The sequence below is a fragment of the Durio zibethinus genome, chromosome 24 (genome assembly GCF_047325235.1).
Source record: "Durio zibethinus cultivar Kanyao isolate XHJ-2024 chromosome 24, ASM4732523v1, whole genome shotgun sequence".
Taxonomy (NCBI): domain Eukaryota; kingdom Viridiplantae; phylum Streptophyta; class Magnoliopsida; order Malvales; family Malvaceae; genus Durio; species Durio zibethinus.
The window spans coordinates 599,012-616,896 of record NC_143185.1 but is presented as its reverse complement, the minus strand read 5'-3'; the positions used below and the strand labels follow the sequence as shown (position 1 = coordinate 616,896).

Sequence of the window (17,885 nt, the reverse complement as noted above, 5' to 3'; positions counted from 1 at the left end):
CGATTGATTTGAATTGATTTATTTATTAGGGTTGTAAGTGAATGTTTATGATTTATTTATTTATTTTTAAAAATATTTATATTCATTAAAAAAATTATTTTATTCGTTTATGTTCATTCGTTTAAATAATAAATTATTTTTATTTATTTAATTAAATTAAATAAATTGATTTGTGAACATTAAAAGAACATGTTCATAAATATATATATACAAACATATTTATGAATAATAAATAAATTATAATCAAATAAATTTAAATAAATAAACCTTAAACAAACTCAAACAAAAATAAATAAATCTTAAAATAAATTATGGTAAAAGATTAAAATATTATTTTATTAGTATTATTATAAATAAATAATAAACGAATAAATTTAAAATTAACTTTAAATGAATTTATTTATGAATATAAATGAATCAAACATACTTTTATTTATATTTAATTCATTAATAAATAAATATAAAAAATATTATTTAAAATTATTTATTAAACTTAATAAACAAATATAAACAAATAAAAATAGAATACATTTATAAACAATTCAAAAAAACTCTATTTGTTTACCTTTCTATTTGCCGACAGTGATTATTTTATCCTAATCCTGGGCCTCACAGGTTGATAATTTTAAGGCCCTTGGTTTGCGTTTGGGTGGTGGTGAAAAAAGAGTTGAGACAATGGGTCGGAACCGCAGCAGCAGAGGCCGGACTCAAGAGGTTCCTTCCAGTAGCTGAAACAAAGAGGAAAGGAGATATGTACTTGCTGACAAATATACTGTAAATTCAATTACTACAAAATAAAATAGTGCAATCAATGTAATGTAATAAACGGTAATGGTAAAAGCTTTGCATATTGCAATTAAAGAGTGAAAATTGAAGGCAGATAGGAATATAATTCAGGTTCAGTATCAGTGGCTAGATAAGTTACGAGTTACGACCACCCGCTTGCCTGCCATGAATCTCATAAAACGTTCCCTTTCTTCCTAGTTTCTTCATCCTTGGTTTTGGCCTCCTTTGAATTTCCACTTCTCTGCTATGGAGACCAAAGAAAAGAAGGAAGTGATTCGATTAGAGCGTGAATCCGTCATTCCCATTCTCAAGCCCAAGCTTATCATGACTTTGGCCAAACTCATTGGTATTCATTTCTCCATTTCCTCTTCTGGGTTTCCCATGATTTCCCTTAATTTGCTCCTCTTATCTCTTTTTTTTTTTAAATGTCTTCTCTGGCTTCCTTTTCTTTTTTTTTTCCCCCAGAAAATTAGAGTAGTGGATGATTGCTATGTAGGATATTTGTCGTAATCGCTCTTTTTTCTTGCCAAATTTCTTATTTTTCTGTTATTAGGTTTTAGTTCTCGGCTTTGAACCTCTCTTCCCGGTTTGAATTAAAAGATGCAATAAACTGTATTAAATCCTCCACTTGATCAGTTTCAATTTATGTAAAAGCCCCTTAATAAGAAAGGGACAATCTTGTTTCAGATATAGTTCCAGATGGAACCATCCTTGTTCCATGCTTGCTTTTAGTCCCCTACTAAAAACTCAAATATGTCACTGACAAGCATTGTCCTTTTACTCTCCAACCCACTGTTCTTTTAGTTGGTCAATCTCTAAATTCACCCTCTGTATGTGTTTTTTTTTTTTTGGTAAGACTTAAGTCTTAACTATTTTCATGTGGTACAGAACATAGTTCTGATCGGACTGAGTTTCTAAAGTTCTGCAAGAGAGTTGAGTACACAATACGAGCTTGGTATCTTCTTCAGTTTGAGGATTTAATGGTATTACAAACATAACCCTTAAAATATTTTGTTCCTATTTCTTGCCTCTTTTTTTTTTTTTTTAACTTTAGTTGAATTTATATTTGCAGCAATTATACTCCCTCTTTGACCCTGTACATGGGGCTCTGAAATTGCAGCAGCAGAATTTATCTTCTGAAGAAGTTGATGTACTTGAACAGAATTTCTTGAAATATTTATTTCAGGTATTCTTCTTCTTGTTGCATCTAAGGGAACAAAAAGAAATGATGGCTGTCGTAAAAATTGATAGTAAAATGTCTGTAGAATAACAAGAATGTACCATGTGCAAACAACTGTTTGTGATATGACTTGAATTTCATTAATGAAATAAGAGTGTCTCTGATGCTTTTCCTAGCATGCAACTTTTGTTAGCTATTAGTTTATCATCATGTTGGAAGTTGAAATTCCTTTCTTTGGCGTACAGGTGATGGAGAAGAGTAATTTTAAGATAGCTACAGATGAGGAGATTGATGTTGCACTTGCAGGGCAATATCTTCTTAATCTTCCCATAACAGTTGATGAATCTAAGGTCATCTGCAACTTCATGTGTTATGCATATTATCATGGCCAACTATTAAGTCTTTATTTGAATATATATAGTCTGGATTATCTTCTGTGTTGATCAAATTTGTTGATTTTGACATTATGTTTTCATTGAATGCAGATTGACAAAACACTTCTGAAGAGATATTTTTCAGAGCACCCCCAAGAAAACCTTCCAGATTTTGCTGATAAGGTGTGATCACAATTTAGCATAGAAGTTATGTCATTCTTGGTGTTCTTTCAAACAATCACTATAGAGCAAAGGTTCTCTTTTCTTGAGTTTACATACGACCTAATCAATAATGATGAAAACAAAAGGATTTTGTTTTTGAACTTATTCTCTTTATTGAGCCTTTAGTTTGGACTAGTTTGTCTTTTCTCTTAGTATTTTTCATGTGGTATTTGCTATGTATGTGTACAATTAGATGGACCAGAGTCCAGAGATTTGCTGGTTAATGGCATAATCTGATGCATGCTACCCGTATCAGATGATTTTCTCTATTATTTTGCCCATGCCATTGTTCGTCACTCTAAAGATAAATATATTCATCAAATATATTACAAGTGCTGAGCCAATTTAATACCATTAGACTAAGAAATTTTGAAAGTGCTTGCTTGTATATATTTAATTTATCTGTATTAGTTGATCTCTCTCTCTCTCTCTCTCTCTCTCTCTCTCTCTCTCTCAAGTTGAGTATAATTCTTTTTGTCTTTAGTACATTATCTTCAGACGTGGGATAGGAATTGATCGTACAACTGGTTACTTTTTCATGGAGAAGGTGGACATGATCATTGCACGTCTTTGGGCATTTCTTTTAAGGCTAACTCGGTGAGTATGTTTGGACAATAAATATCTTTTATGAGTTGTTATGGTATATTCTTGGTGAAAGCACCGTTACATACTGTTGGTTAGAAAGTAATTAGAAAATTCTATGGCTGAGCCAATGGAATGTAATTTAACAATTTTTTCTCCTACTTGAAATATCTTGGAATTAGTATGATTGGCAGGTTGAGGTAATGTTCAGCCATTCTGCAGTCTTCACTTTTTAGGGGCCCTATATTGTTAACTTAATTCATAGTTGAAAATAAGATGCCCTTATTATCTATCTTCTCTTCCTAGCAAACTTGATTGCTTCATGCATTTTTTTCTTTCTTTTAATGCTTTCCAGGGATATGGTTCTTGCAGGTTGGACAAACTTTTGAGCAGAAGATCAAGAGGACGACATAAGAAAGAGCCAAAGAAGGATGATGAAATTAACGCTGAAGCAGACAGTGAATATATGTATGTTGAGCGGATTCGTCTTGAAAATATGGACCTAAGGTTGTGAATTGCCATCTTCATATGCTGTTATTTTGGAAGACATTATTTATTCATGAACATTTCTACCATAAATCTGGACTATAGTAGCTTTCTAAGCAGCTTGAAGGATGCTTTCCATGCTTTTATCTTTAAATTTTGAACAAGTCCTGAAAATTTACAAATTTCATGCAGTTAATTTTTTAGCTTTATGTTTAGTTCTAGTTTAAGAATATTTTATGTATTTGTTTCCTCTTAAATACATGATGTGATTTTCTTATTTTCATAATGCCATGTCCTGAATTTCTGGTGTTGTTGCTACTCAGTAACTTTCTTATTCTGTATTATCCAGCATCAAGAACTTAGTCAACAAGACTACAATCCAAGAACCTACTTTTGATAGGATAATTGTTGTTTACAGGTACTGTCTATTGCATCTCAGCGTACAAGTTTCCAGTTGATATTAAATAGAAATTGTCAATGAAGTCTTTCTTAGCTTTTTGACATGCATATATTCGAACCCAGTTTCTTGGTCATTTTTTATTGCAAGGTTGAATATATTGATTGTTGGAACAGTATTCTAGAAGAGTCTCAGTTTCTTAGTCTCTTGATCTGGAGAGAATGATCATGTCCAAAAAGAAAAATGAAAAAAGGGCATGATGACACAAAATTTTTATGGAGAAGATTCATAAAAATCATAGCTAATCTCATTTTCTTTTGGAAAAAAGGCTAAACTACTCTTGGAACTGGTGTCTTTCTAAATTAGTTTAATAAAACTAATGAAGAGCAATTCATAGACATCTAAGAAGTGTGGTGAATTTCCAGGAGAGCAAGCGCCAAACAAAATATGGAACGAGGAATATATGTAAAACATTTCAAAAATATTCCAATGGCAGATCTAGAAATAGTCCTTGTGAGTCCCTCTTAGCCCTTTGCTCAAAGCGTTTATATGACATGTGATCTTGTGTATGATATTCCTTTCATTCAATCTTAACAGCCTGAAAAGAAAAATCCAGGATTAACTCCTATGGACTGGGTCACGTTCCTTGCCTCTGCTGTTGTGGGACTGGTAAGTTAAGCAATGATGTTTCCCAGTCATCTGTTCCTGTCTTTCCTCTGTCTTTTCTTCTCTGCCTGGTATGATGGAATCACGATTACTGTTTCTTTCTTGGCAGGTTGCTGTGTTTAGTTCTCTTGAAATGCCTAAAGCTGATCTCTGGGTCATTTTTGCCATTTTATCAACTGTGATTGGTTACTGTGCTAAGACATATTTCACGTATGTTTTTCTCTGTCTTTGACTAATATATGTAACATCTTCTGCTTTTTGCTATGTTAATGCATGTGAAAACCCCATTATTGTGGGACAGGATGTTGATGGATCCATCCAGAAATATAAGCCAGTAAAGATATATTTCTTCTTAATACATGTAATATGTTCTCCCGCATGCTTCTGGCTGGCTGTGTATGCAGATATACTTGATTACTAGGTGCCTCCTTTTCTTTCCATGTTTCAAATTGTTTGACCTATTAATTTGTATTATTATTTTCATATTGCCATGTAGGTTTCAAGCAAACATGGCTGCATATCAGAATTTAATAACACAGTCCATGTATGACAAACAACTTGATAGTGGAAGGGGCACTTTGCTTCACTTGTGTGATGATGTGATTCAGCAGGAAGTAAGTTGCATTCTTTTTGTTCTTTGTCTCTCTATCTCTATGTGTCAGAAAATTTAGTAGATTTTCCTGCCAAAAGCAATGAAAATATTGTATATATTTTTTCTGTTGTGATTACATATTGAAAGCAAGATAAGCTGCATACTCTACCATTTAAGCATTAATTACTAGGTTATATAGGTGCCACACTTTGATGTGTATCTAGGATATGATGATTAGCATAGAATCTGTCTTACTTTTAAATGGAAGTTACTATTCGTTTTTCTTTCTGTTCCACTTTTTCCTTTATTCTGAATGGTGTTTTTGTGCGTAGGTGAAAGAAGTAATCATCTCATTCTTTATCCTAATGGAACAAGGTAAAGCCACCATGGAGGTATGCATCATCATCTTGTCATCATAACTCGCTTTACTGTTGGATTTCTGTGTGGATATTCTTCTAGGTGACAAAAGTTTTCATGTGGATCCTTTTTAATACTGCATGATCTTTTAATAATTCGATATAGGATTTGGATCTACGGTGCGAGGAACTAATTAGAGAGGAGTTTGAGGAGAGCTGTAACTTTGATGTGGATGATGCAGTTGGAAAGCTAGAGAAGTTGAAAATTGTTTCTCGGGTGAGGGTCCTTATATTTTCACCTCGGCAACCTTGATTATATTCACATGGGTTCAATATAATCATTTGTTGGCTTTAAGTTAACAAATAAATTTCTTCTAGATATATTGGTTTGTGAATAGAGACTGTTTTGGAATTCAGGATTCTATTGGACGATACTACTGTGTTGGATTGAAACGTGCTAATGAGATAATTGGTGTGACCACTGAGGAACTCGTGCTTAAGGCAAGACAGGGTTCTATTTCAGCTTAATGCCACCTTGGTAAGTTGTGCTACTTTTCTTCATTATATATGTATATATATATATATATGTATGTCTGTATGTATGTATGTATGTATGTGTGTATGTATAACCTGGTGACTTAATAGTAATCTGCAGGTGATAATTCTACTCATATGAACTTTTGCTCCAAGGTTTCAGATTGAAGGCATTGTCCTTTTCTTGCTGCTAGTTTTTTCAATTGAGTTGTAGTGTGTTAATAGCAGGAACTATACCGTTGACAAGCATTTATTTCCACCTTCCTAGTCTCTCTTTTCAAACCTATGTGCTTTCGGTAACTCTTCATTTAAACCCTGCATGTAATTTTATTTGGAATATTATTATTATTATTATTATTATTGTTATGATGATGATGATGATGATGATGATGATGATGTTGGTAAATTATGTTATATCGGTCATCTTGCAAATTAAAACATGCACGCCTTCTTAATCCAAACAACATCATCTATATAAAAAGGGCAATTATGAAGGAAATGAACGCGTATTTATTTAATGTACACAATCTGAGGAGATTCATATCAATGAAGTAAACCTTGGAGATTTAACTAAGGGACTTGAACTGGATTTTTTTTTCTGGAAGGCGTGAATTGTTTTTGTTTTAAAATTTCAAAGTGGATAGGGATTTGGGAGTATAAATAATCAATTACTACTGTAAGTTATAGGATGGATGTACATATAATACTAGTAGTGGTAGTAGTAGAGACAGATAGGGTATTTGTTAAAGAAATAATAATTCCAAAGGCAGAAAGAAAAGTAAGGAGCAGTTAGGGGCTGCAACTCCAAGTGCACCATCCATCCGTATGTATTGAAAATACAAAAATAGAATATATACAAGAATTTGCCGCCGAGGAAGCCGGTCCAGTCGTCACTTGCGTTTCCACACGATACGTGCATAGGCGAACTATTTGCTGCTTTCTTCAATCTCTATTAATACAAACACTTAAATGCAAAGAAATCTTAATCATTCTAATTAATTAAGAAGAAGAAAAAGCAAATATACATATATATATATATATTTATTCATATATCCAGCTTGATTTGTATTTACATATATTCATCTCAGATTATTAATTATCAACGCATGGGGAAGAAGAAGAAGAAAGACATAATCAAGTTGGAAAGAGAATCAGTCATTCCTATTGTCAAGCAAAAGCTTATCACCACTTTAGCCGACCTCATTGGTAATTAATCTCCTTTATATATTCCTGTTTCTGTTCCTGCTCCTGCTCCTGCCTGCCTTTTGCCTTTTTTTTGGTACACTGCCTGCCTTTTGCTTTAATTTGCTTAATTTCTTCTTCTTCTTCTTCTTCTTCTTCTTCTTCTCAGTTTGGATTTATTAATTCTGCTTAAATTTCACAGAAGATAAAACTGAACGTGCTGAGTTTTTAAAACTCTGCCAAAGAGTTGAATACATGATTCGAGCTTGGTATCATTTACAATTTGATGATCTAATGGTATATAGAGTATTATCTCATCTACAACTCCTATCTACTTTTCATCATTTGGGCTACTTATATCAACATTTTATATACATATAGTCCTCTCATTGGACATGCACTCTTTACGTACTGTGTTTGCACTGCAGCAACTGTTTGCCCTTTTTGAGCCCGTTCATGGGCCTCAGAAATTGGAGCAACGCAACTTATCTCCAGAAGAGATTGATGTTCTTGAACACAACTTCTTGACATACTTATTCCAGGTATATCTAGCTATTCTTCTTGTTTGCTGAATTATATATCGTGGTGTCCTTAATTTTATTTCTTTCCTTCTGTTTGTTGATAATGGCAATAGTATGATTCATAGGAGAATGAGATGCACATTGCTTTTTTATGTTAACCTATAAACATCTTCATTTTTATCAGAATTCAAAAATTCGCCTCATTTTAACTTTCCAATACTCTATTAAATTTCTTACACAGATGATGGATAAGAGCAATTTCAAGATCACCACTGATGAGGAGATTGACATTGCGCTTTCTGCACAATACCGTTTAAATCTCCCAATTGTTGTTGATGAATCAAAGGTAATTTGTAACGGGTTACATTTTCTATAATGAAGCATGAATTTAATCAAGCATGTTCACAGGCAAGAATTTAACATATAGGTACATTTTTTTTACTAAATTTGTTTACATCAGTTATAGTCTTCACCTTTGCTAATACCAATTTTGGCGGAATGTAGCTGGACAAAAGGCTTTTTACTAGGTATTTTGCGAAGAATCCTAATTACGAGAACCTTCCATACTTTGCTGATAAGGTATTTCCTTAATTAACAAGTGCTGGTTGTAATTCCTTTTGGCATGTGACTTACCAAGTGGAGTTGAAAGGGCTAGCTGGGGGTTAATCCAAATGCATCGTACCTCTTAATTACCTGACTGCAGGTCCAACACCACATTTGATAATCGATGTGCATTGCATGTATTCATGAGTTGCTTCTTTTCAAGTGGGTTAATTAAAAACTTCTTTATCTTACCATGTAATAGATTACTTACTTTCAATATTGCTTGTGCCATCTGTAAAGTCTTTATATTCTGCTGAAGACAATGGCTGACTGTGCCGCAGTTCAACTTAGTCAATATTTTCTGATATTTTGGTAATCTTCTTGTATTTTAATTATGGTGTTAGTTGAGATACTTTTGGGATTGAGTGCTTGTTCTAATGTTAAGCAACTTGTTGGCAGGCAAATGTGCTTATTAGAGTTGTTAAAGGTTTGGTAATGGCCAAATACCGAAAATGTGTTTTTGTGTTATAGATACATACTTGAATGAAAATCAGTTTATGAGCTTCCTAGATAACTCTCTCCTTTACCTTATTGTTTCTGCTTTTAAGATTGATTACAGATCATCATTTGAACCAACATCTTCTTCTTTATCAAACACTCTTAAAACTTGTACACATGATGGATATGGAAGTGTGCAATGGAATTAGGAAAGCTGATGCCAACCATACATCTGATCTATTGTGCTACTGTGCCAGCTAGCCCGAAATAATTGGTGTAACGTGGCTGCTAGCTGCTTGATATGAGATGACAAAATAGCGTGCTTAATTGTTAATGCTTCATTCTTGTTTCACGTCAAAGATACATACATATATGCTAGCTAAGCTAAATAAGAGTTTACATCTGTTTACCTGATCTCTGTCTTTCTTTTATGCCTCTGTCAATTGATACGTGCTCTAAATTTGTTGTTAGTTCATAATCTTCAGACGAGGCTTTGGAATTGACCGCATGAGTGCATACTTTCTCAAAGCAAAAGTAAACACAATCATTGTGCGTCTTTGCAGATGTTTTATGACGATTACTGGGTAAGTACTTAGACCAGTTGACTGTACTTCTCGATCACCAGCTGATCGATCAGATTACGTAAGGGGGAGTTGAAGACAGTTTAGCATTCTAATTGTTGAAAATGAGTTGAAATGTTCTCTAGTCCAATATTGTCCTTTATTGACCCAAAGCCAAAAGCACTCGAATCATACAATATGGTTTAAATATATGTAGTACCTAAATAAATAAATAATGTATATATAGTTATTCTTCTGGGGCTTTGTTCTTGTAGGTTGAAATGCTTAACAAGATTTTTCTTTGGCAAGAAGGTTAAACCGTATAAGAAAGACTCACCTGAGCCTATCCAACTCCAAATCAATGCCGAGCAAGATGACTTGTATGTCGAACGAATCCGTATTGAGAAGTTGAAGCTCAGGTTTTATGTTGAAACCTTTTTCTTTTTTTTTGGTTGTCTTGATGCTTAACTTTATCATTCCTTTCTAAACTATATATGGTAAGTTTGAAGAACACACACACACACACACCCATATATATATATATATATATATATATATATATATATATATATATATATGATTGTTTCTAGATTCTCAAGAGTTGAATGTCTGGAATTGCTGATGATTTTAAAATTTGACATTGCCTCTTGCGTCTATCTACCCAGTATTTCCAATTTGCTAAGAAAGGTCACAATCCAAGAGCCTACCTTTGAGAGAATAATTGTTGTTTACAGGTATTGCATTTCCATCTCCCTTGTTAATATATATTTTGAAAATTTTATCTGATACAATTATATATATTTGCAATGCAATTAAGCAAGCATAGTATTTTCTTTTTTTCTGGTCAAGAAATCTAATTGTTATCAACGGTTAGTTAATTAAGTGCATGTGTCATCTCATTAGATAATCTCTATATAGGGGAAAAAATGCATCACTTACTCTGGTGTTGGCAACAGGATTGAGTTCTGAAATTGGTTTTGGTTTCCTCAGAAATTACCTTCGTGTTTGACGTCTTAATGAAAAGTAAATCTGCAGGCGGACACCTGGCAAACATGAAACGGAGCGGAACATATACGTGAAGCATTTTAAGAACATTCCAATGGCTGATTTGGAGATCGTACTTGTAAGTTTCTCTCTCTCTTTGCGCGTGTGTCAGTCAGTACTCATGACTCGTGTTACCTGTTAAGTAATTAAAATTTGTGTCTCTGTTATTAATCTGATGCTACAACTGCAAGTTTTATCTTTAACAGCCAGAAAAGAAAAATCCGGGTTTAACTCCTATGGACTGGGTCAAGTTCCTTGTTTCTGCCACAATCGGATTGGTCAGTTACTAATATATTTTCTTCATTTATGGAAGTTAGACAAAATTTCCCTTATCCTCTTCTTTGAAATTCATCTTGTTCTCCTTTTTACAGGTCACTGTTATTAGTTCACTTAGCATGCCAAAAACTGACATCCGGGTCATATTTGGTATCTTGAGCGCAGTGGTTGGTTACTGTGTTAAAACATATCTCTCGTTAAGTGTCTACTTCTTTTCTTCTTCTTCCTATTTTTGTGGTTGTTGTTGAACTTCAAGCAAATAAATACTACTATATCTACATCTCTAACAATGAAAATTAGGAGGAAACATACATGTTACAGTTAGTTGAAATGCATGTTATTCAGATCTGCCCTAATTCAAATAGCTGTTTAATATTTCTGCCTTTTCCTTTCTAAAGACATTCAATGTCTGCTTTTATACATATATATATATATATATATATATTTATGTATGTATGTATGTATGTCTGCATGTCTAATCATGAAGCAGGCTAATGTTTTCTAAAATTGCCTCTAGGTTTCAGCAAAACTTGGTTGACTATCAAAACTTAATCACGCGGTGTGTATATGATAAACAATTGGATAGTGGAAGGGGAACTCTTCTTCACTTGTGTGATGAGGTGATACAACAGGAAGTAAGTCATACTCATAGGCTACAAAACTTTGGGCGTGCAGATAAATAAGAAAACTATCTGAAAATCATCTTTTATCAATGTCCCCCCCCCCCCCTCCCCCTGTGTATATTTATTGTACAACAAATGATGATGATCAATCTAGAAGTCAACAAAACTAGGAAGCCTTTCTTCAACACTATATATATATATATATAAAAAAATGCTTAAACAGTACATATCATTTGCGATGTGCAGGTAAAAGAGGTAATTGTTTCGTTCTTTGTATTGATGGAGCAAGGAAAAGCTGTCCGCAAGGTATAAAAATTAAGCTGCTTCACCCCTTTCTGCCTCTTCTTTTGTCTCTCTCTTCTGTTCTCCTGATTCCAACAGAAAATGGAAATTTCATAAGGCATTGCTGATTAATGATAACTTTGCAATAATCTGAAGGATGATCTTGACCTGCTGTGTGAACAACTCATTAAAGAAAAATTTGGTGATGACTGTAATTTTGATGTGGATGATGCTGTAAGGAAGTTAGAGAAGTTGGGAATTGTTACCCAGGTAATACTTCTATTCTTTCATGTTCTTTTTTTATTATATATGTTAATTTTATAATCAACAGATGAGGACTAATTCAACCGCCTGGTTCTTTTTCATGACCATTGTTTTACAAAGTTAGAAGGCCTATTGGGTGCAATGCACTAAACTCAAAATAAAAATGCCATAAGGACTTGGTATTAAATATTTAAGAGCTGGAAAATATAAAACCGTTGTGATTCCATGCCCCCCTCTTCTCCCTTTCTCTCTCACTTTCTCCACCTGTAATGGTTTGAGCTTTATGTATTATGGTGCCTGCCTTCACTAACTTACTAATTGAACTCAGGATGGCATTGAAACATATACATGTGTAAATCTGAGGCGTGCTAATGAGATTATTGGAACCACGACGGAGGAGGTTGTCCTCAAGGCTAAAGGTGGTGGCGATCCTTCACACTGACATGGGAATTGACAAACGAATGTTTAGATGATGTGCGCGTTATTGTTCTTGTTGTTCACTTCCATGCAGATGTCGAAAAAAGCTTGTACACATATTTTCTTTTGTCTATGTACATAAACTCACTGCTAATCAATCTTCTGATAACTATATTTTCGTATATGTAGCTTTATGAAATTTGCAAACTTCTTAGTTAAAAAAATAAATTCAAACTTCTTATATAGTTACTGGCAAGTCAACCATGTTTTGTCTCTCAATTATATTTTATTACAGTTTACTGCTCATGTCATAAGCTAATTTGTGTTAGAAATGCAGTCAAATATCCTTTACATTTTTTTCCTTTCTAGAATAATCCCTGGTATTATGTGGCAAAAACCCTGGACTGTGAGAATGCAGAAACGCTAGTAATACCCTTCTCTAATGCCTTATATTCCTTCTCAGTCGTATGAAGCATTTTTCTTCAGAGGATTTTGACAAACTCACACTGAAATTTAGATGGTGGCTCAAGGAAAGGGGCATTTCTTAGACCAAATATTAAAGGAACATTAGGCACCTAAAGGAAGACAAAGACACGAATTAGAGTACATGTTCAAAGGAAAATTTTAATACATATTCAATTAAGGAGATTTAATAACAGAAAATGTAGAATCTCCAAATTCTATAAATTTTAAGTTGGTGCAAATAATAATAATATATCCTTGAAGGAACTTAGATACATAAAACTCAAAATAATAGACCAAATAGCAACATAAAAGGTGAAGAAAAGGAAAGAACGTTGCCTTCTGAAGTTATTTTCGGAGATCAAAGTCCTGGGTTAGCATCAAAAAAGTGCTCAGAATTATGTTCTCCAATGACCTCCGCAATACAAGCAACAGCATTGACCCTCTTCTCATGATCACATCTGAATATGAGGCTCAATTACAGTTCAAACAAATTTAATTCATAGAAAGAAACCAAACTAGTAAAAAATTGAATATGATTAACTTTCCACAAATATTGTCAAAAGAACAAAAAATAAAAAGAGAAGCCACGCCGCCATCATAATTCAGAAGCAAAAGTGATAGTACTAGTGAAGTGGTGAAGGCTAATGCCCTCTACCAGATTCAAAATTTACGACCAAAAAAAGGGATTGCCTTTCAATTGCAAGTTTACGAGCTGCTTGGAAGGAAGCAGACTGGGACGCACCAAGTATTTTCAGCTCCGCCAGAAGAAAGCTGAAACCCTCCCCTCTCCCCCCCCCCCCCCCCGCCCACACACACACACACACACACACACACACACACACACAAACAAAAAAGTGTTAAGACTTTCATAAAAAATGCAATTATCTTTAGAGAAAAAAAAAAAAAAAAAAAAAAGGGGAGGCGAACCTGGTGGTGAAAAGCTTGACAGAGGCAGAAAGACAATTGGAGAGAGCCTTGTCGCGGATGTTAAGCCATTGTGAAGAAGGTGAACGAAAGTTCCATCGCAGAGAAACTTGAAGGGCTGCCTGAACCCGAAGCACACTGAGAAAAATCTCACTGTCTGCCTTTGACGCCTCTACTTCTTGAATATCATCTATCTTCTCTCTTCTGTTACAAGAATTGAGATTTGGACAACCCACAGGGATCAGCCAAAATCTAACACCTTTCCTTTGGTTATTGTTATTTCCGGTTAATTCAGATTTCGGATAGAGCAGGCCAGGGAGTACCGCATGCAGGCAGGGCTTTTGTTTTTAGCATATTGAGTTTTAGCCTTTTAGTATTAGGTATAAGGGAAAGACAGACAATTCGGAAACAAGAAAACAATGAAATGATCTGATTTGTTAGACTACACTAGGCCTAAAGAAATGCATTAGAAGCCGAACCCTTTTGCAACCTTGAAATTTTACTCTACGGCAAAAAGTTAAACACGATTCAAGATACCATTTTACTCATTTTTACTTCAAATAATTTCCTTACCTGTATATTTTTTTTACATTTGAAGTTGTTAGAATTTAAACTTTAAAATTATGAAACTAAAATTCAATACTCCGTCATATACCACGCAAATGTAGGCTTTCTCATTAAATTCTCCTCTTCTTTCAACTTTCAAGTCAACAGATTCTATACCCGTGGCTGTCTAAACAACAATAAACTAGAGCGAGTCCCTGAAACACTTTACTCGATATTGTTGATATCAAAGTTACAAATGAAAATATTATCTCTTATACATTACTATCACGTTGACAGGAATATCAGAAACAGAGCAGAGCCTTTACACTTACTGGGCAGTAATTCTGTGCTCTATGTATGTTTCAAATAACATGAAAGAACAAAAATCTCTTATGTTTCAATACAAACTGAAAAAATAAATACAGTTAGTTCACAGTAAGATCATACCAATTTCTTCGCGGAAACAAAATTCTTTTTATTATCATTCAATGGGAATGCCTGCTAAGAGCCAAAATCTGATCTTCCTTCATATTGGTTGTTATCAGTCTCTACTCAGCTGTTCAATAAATTTCCATTGCCACATAGCAATGTAGTTCTTATCACACAGCAACTAGCCTTCCTAGCTGAAACTATTCCTACGATATGTGATTGATGCTGATAAACTGTTACATCATACCAATGTGGCAACGCCGATGAAATCTTCTTATAAGTAGATGAGAAATTTTCAATAAAAGACAAGGGCTCCTTAAAGTATGTACAGTAAGGATAATAAACACTACTATCGACAGTGAATGTGCAGTAATAAAGGGTCAAGTTTATAATGTTTCTGTATATTATCCCATTAAGCTGGTTAGTGAGAACCAGAGAACCTTATAATATTTAAACGCTTGATAAAGCCACAGATAAGCTATCAACATTGTAACCATATAATGACTGACATAATCCTGGACAAAATCAGAAAGTTGCAAATGATGAAACAACATAACATCATCTCATTCTTATTAAAGCTAAATCAGTTTTGCAGACATATAAATTAACGGCAAGAAATATAAGGTTGAAGTATGAAAGGCATCTTCCTGCAGGGCTCTTAAAAGCACAAGGATTCAAGAATTAGTCATTTAAAAAGCGCATATATAGCCATGACAGCTCAAAGTTAAAAAGCAGGGCCGGTGGCGGTGGGAAAAGTCAAAGCATGTTACGATGATGTATGGCTATACACATTGACAGAGTAAATTGGAAGAAAAAAGCTACCAAATGATCATGAATTAGAAGATTGATGAAGATGGATCTGGTTGAGGAGCTTAGCTCTGAATTTATTGACAGCATTAAAGCATAAGCATATATGTTCCTCAAGTTCTTTGAGCTGGTCAAAAAAATTGCTGTGGCTATTGCGCAGATGTTTCACGACTTCATGGATGGGGTATATGTCCCTATCCCTCTCCAATCCAAATCGTATAAGCTGCCTGTCGCCTTCAACTGCAGTATACAACAAGGCAATAAGGCGGTCAATGGTGTCAAGATCATTGTTATGGACATAAGTTCCCTGGGCAGCAGCATCAAGTTGAGCCATATGAACAAGCTGTTTCTTCTTGAGATCACTTGGAACATAAACGGGACAAAGTGGGGTAGCTACAAGGCCTACAATGGCACCAAGGGCATGAGTGGAGATAACCACGGCTGACACAACAACTCCAACAACAGTGCCAATTAGGCAAATGGCAGAGTTAGTAGTTGCGCGGTGGAGGAAGTGAACTCTAGAACGGGATTTGAGGAGGCGGTGATCAAGCTGCTCCTTGAGCTGGGAGAAACTACGCCGCATTTCGTTGAAGTTATGGGAGTCAGGACAAGGAAAAGGATTGTCAAGGCTATCGAATTGGAGGAAAATATCGAATGCCCAGTTACACTGCGATTGAGTGATGGAATTTAGGTCATATGGGAATAGTTCAAGAAGGTCAGTAATAGGAGCATAGAGGGTACGAGCACGATATATGCATTGGTAGAGCAAGAGGCAGAGAGCGGTGATATTTTCGCTGTGATCAAAGTAGGTAGAAACCAAACGAGTGAGAGTAGCTTTGGGGTTGGTGTGGCGAAGAGCTTGATGGACGCAATCTCTGTTGGGCTGCAGCACCTGCGACAAGCGCAGCTGATGGGTATCCGTATCCCCGTTTTCAATAACATTCTCAACTTGCAATTGCTCTTCAATCCTAGAGCGTATCTCATTGTAAGAATTGGTCTGCACAGTAAGAGTATACTCGTCACTGAGATTGAATGTGGTGGGCGAGAGCTGAGTGGTGCTGGATCTGGGCGTTCCGTCAGTCGAATTCCCTGGAACAAGAAAGCAAGTTTGATGAGGCATTTACACAAACGCTGGCCGTGCAAGCAAAAAAAATCAGAGTGTCTCATGACTTTACCTTGGGAAAGTGGGGGAAGAGAATTGGGATCGATTGTTTGAGTTTGAGTTTGAGTTTGAGTTGGAGGCGAGGTGGGGCTCCGGGGCGATGATTTGAAGGAGAGGCACTGCATATTCTTGTTTAGTACGTAATAACTACCAGTTATATTAGGAAATAGTAGAAGAAAGAGGCGGAAAGAGTCGACCACATTGGCAACCAATAAAAAACCCTTACTGCTAGTAGTTAGCCAGCACCGAGCATTAAGATTTTATCGTATTTGTTAATAATACCGTCGTGATTTTATCCTATGTGCGTTTTTGTATCTTTTGTATTTAAGATTATTAAAATTTAAATAAATTATACATTTTTTCGTTAATAAAAAAAATAATAATATTAATTTTAAATTAAAATATATATATAAATTATTAGATATATATTCATTTATATAGATATCATTATTTATATATAGAAAGTCGAATGCTTTGTAACGAATTTATATTGTTTTTTATATTTTATAAGAAAAATTTAAGAGTAGATAAGTTATTTAGTTTTTTAAATTAAAATAAAATATATTATACTTAATAGTTTAAGATAAATAATTATAAGTCGTATATTCGAAATGACATCAACAAGTGATCATCGATAAAATTCAAATTAAAAATCTTTTCATTAAAAAAAATAAACATTAATCGATTGAACCATCTATTTACTAATAGTAACTTATATAGTTTGAGAAGGTATTTTGATTGACAAAAAGGAAGAATCTACTTCAACAGAAATACCCCTGGACACGGCCATCCATAATGTAGAAATCACAATTGGAAAAGATGGACAATTAGGCAAAGGAATAGGTGTTGTAGCAAAACTGATTGCAAAATAGAGGAAATCGGTCACATTAAAATTACTTTTGGGAGAGGTCCGTTTGATATCTAAAAATTGTTCAACAAATCTGACAAGTGGGAAATGTTGAACCAAAAAAGTTTGGGTAAAGTCGGATCTAAATATTAACTAGGTAACTGTCCAGTACTAAGAGGAGTAGTTATAAATCTTATACACCATTACCATGACGGCGGTGAAGGGAGGGCTTCAATCGATAAAGAAAAACCTGCAACTCAATAAAATATAATGACAATACTAATTTAAACTAACAAAATAATTACGCATTATCACATATT

The 17,885-nt window shown here is 34.4% G+C and overlaps 3 protein-coding genes across 5 annotated transcripts; 2 read left to right on the top strand and 1 right to left on the bottom strand.

Moving 5' to 3' along the window:
* Positions 1–662: 662 nt before the first annotated feature.
* Positions 663–6,547, top strand: LOC111316503 (uncharacterized). Of its 3 annotated transcripts, none has more exons than XM_022918452.2 (16): positions 663–1,132; positions 1,675–1,769; positions 1,859–1,972; positions 2,212–2,316; positions 2,452–2,523; positions 3,047–3,159; positions 3,517–3,651; positions 3,980–4,048; positions 4,453–4,540; positions 4,625–4,696; positions 4,803–4,903; positions 5,190–5,307; positions 5,618–5,677; positions 5,808–5,918; positions 6,059–6,179; positions 6,297–6,547. In XM_022918452.2, exons 1-15 carry the CDS (start codon positions 1,033–1,035, stop codon positions 6,167–6,169), a joined length of 1,464 nt encoding a protein of 487 aa, XP_022774187.1. In that variant the 5' UTR covers positions 663–1,032; the 3' UTR covers positions 6,170–6,179; positions 6,297–6,547. The 3 variants fall into 3 exon arrangements, with proteins under 3 accessions (XP_022774187.1, XP_022774186.1, XP_089609765.1); XM_022918451.2 differs by having other exon boundaries at positions 6,287–6,547; XM_089753639.1 differs by having other exon boundaries at positions 705–1,132; positions 3,517–3,612; positions 6,287–6,547.
* A 127-nt stretch (positions 6,548–6,674) lies between these two features.
* LOC111316502 (uncharacterized) lies at positions 6,675–12,641 on the top strand. The gene is made up of 15 exons (XM_022918450.2): positions 6,675–7,381; positions 7,560–7,654; positions 7,786–7,899; positions 8,120–8,224; positions 8,383–8,457; positions 9,391–9,503; positions 9,755–9,898; positions 10,145–10,213; positions 10,515–10,602; positions 10,730–10,801; positions 10,895–10,995; positions 11,317–11,434; positions 11,669–11,728; positions 11,861–11,974; positions 12,297–12,641. The coding sequence occupies exons 1-15, from the start codon at positions 7,282–7,284 to the stop codon at positions 12,408–12,410; spliced, it is 1,482 nt and encodes a 493-aa protein (XP_022774185.2). The 5' UTR covers positions 6,675–7,281; the 3' UTR covers positions 12,411–12,641.
* A 781-nt stretch (positions 12,642–13,422) lies between these two features.
* LOC111316501 (transmembrane protein, putative (DUF677)) lies at positions 13,423–17,008 on the bottom strand. Its single transcript, XM_022918448.2, has 2 exons — positions 16,732–17,008; positions 13,423–16,645 (listed from the first exon to the last, which is right to left on the bottom strand). The coding sequence occupies exons 1-2, from the start codon at positions 16,841–16,843 to the stop codon at positions 15,579–15,581; spliced, it is 1,179 nt and encodes a 392-aa protein (XP_022774183.1). The 5' UTR covers positions 16,844–17,008; the 3' UTR covers positions 13,423–15,578.
* Between the last annotated feature and the right edge of the window lie 877 nt (positions 17,009–17,885).